Source organism: Seriola lalandi, unplaced genomic scaffold, assembly GCF_002814215.2.
Source record: "Seriola lalandi dorsalis isolate HSWRI2012SDOR001 ecotype SW California unplaced genomic scaffold, Sedor1 jcf7180001979325, whole genome shotgun sequence".
NCBI lineage: Eukaryota > Metazoa > Chordata > Actinopteri > Carangiformes > Carangidae > Seriola > Seriola lalandi.
The window spans coordinates 1-993 of record NW_019449991.1 but is presented as its reverse complement, the minus strand read 5'-3'; the positions used below and the strand labels follow the sequence as shown (position 1 = coordinate 993).

Sequence of the window (993 nt, the reverse complement as noted above, 5' to 3'; positions counted from 1 at the left end):
CTTTGTTGTTACAATGGTAACGAAAGCTGATGTCAGTTTGCAGCTGAAGACTGTAACCTCAGGTTCTTCTCCTCCAGCAGCTCCATCATGCAGCGGTCCAGACGAACTTCTCTCCTCATCCTCCATCTTTGACCACGTGGACCGTCTGTCTCGAGGCTCGTCTGATGGCACTCGTCGACAGGCCAACAAAGTGCAGCTGATCGCCATGCAGCCTCAACCGAGTCCGCCGCCGCCTCACGCCCCATCACAGCCGAGCCCCACGCTCACAGAGAAGGTGAACACAGAGGTGAGAGAGTCATCGAGACAAACACACAAACAAACTCACTGCTCGGCCTTTAAAACCCGCTTGACGTCATTCACCTACGCTCCTACAGGTGGCGTTGAGACACAAGTCAGAGATCGAGCATCACAGGAACAAACTTCGGCAGCGGGCCAAGAGGCGGGGCCAGTGTGAATTTCCCTCCATGGATGATATCATGGACGCCTTCGGAGACGGGCCGGTGCAGAGCGAGGTAGCACAGCGACTCTACAGCTCCGCCCATGACCACATGGACTGCATCCTGCAGGCCGACGCCCACTCACCCCCCACGCACATCGACTCCAGGAAGAGGTCAGACTTCACCTGAGAACACCTGAACTATCCTCTGTCTGTCCGGTCTGTCTGTCTGTCTGTCCTCGGACTGTCCTCGATCTGTCCTCGGTCTGTCTGTCTGTCTTCGGTCTGTCCTCGGTCTGTCTGTCTGTCCTCAATCTGTCGTCAGTCTGTCTGTCTATCCTTGGTCTGTCCTCGATCTGTCCTCGGTCTGTCCACGATCTGTCGTCTGTCTGTCCTCGGTCTGTCCTCTGTCTGTCGTCAGTCTGTCCTCGGTCTGTCGTCAGTCTGTCCTCGGTCTGTCCTCGGTCTGTCCTCGATCTGTCCTCTGTCTGTCGTCAGTCTGTCCTTGGTCTGTCTTCGATCTGTCCTATGTCTGTCCTCAGTCTGTCTGTCTGTCC

General features: G+C 56.1%; 1 protein-coding gene across 1 annotated transcript; it reads left to right on the top strand.

Annotated features, from left to right (window-relative positions):
- Positions 1–6: 6 nt before the first annotated feature.
- Positions 7–610, top strand: LOC111658330 (UPF0606 protein KIAA1549-like; the record flags this gene model as incomplete). Its single annotated transcript, XM_023410808.2, has 2 exons — positions 7–286; positions 375–610. Coding segments are annotated over exons 1-2 (509 nt in total), but the record flags the coding sequence as incomplete, so codon positions are not given.
- Between the last annotated feature and the right edge of the window lie 383 nt (positions 611–993).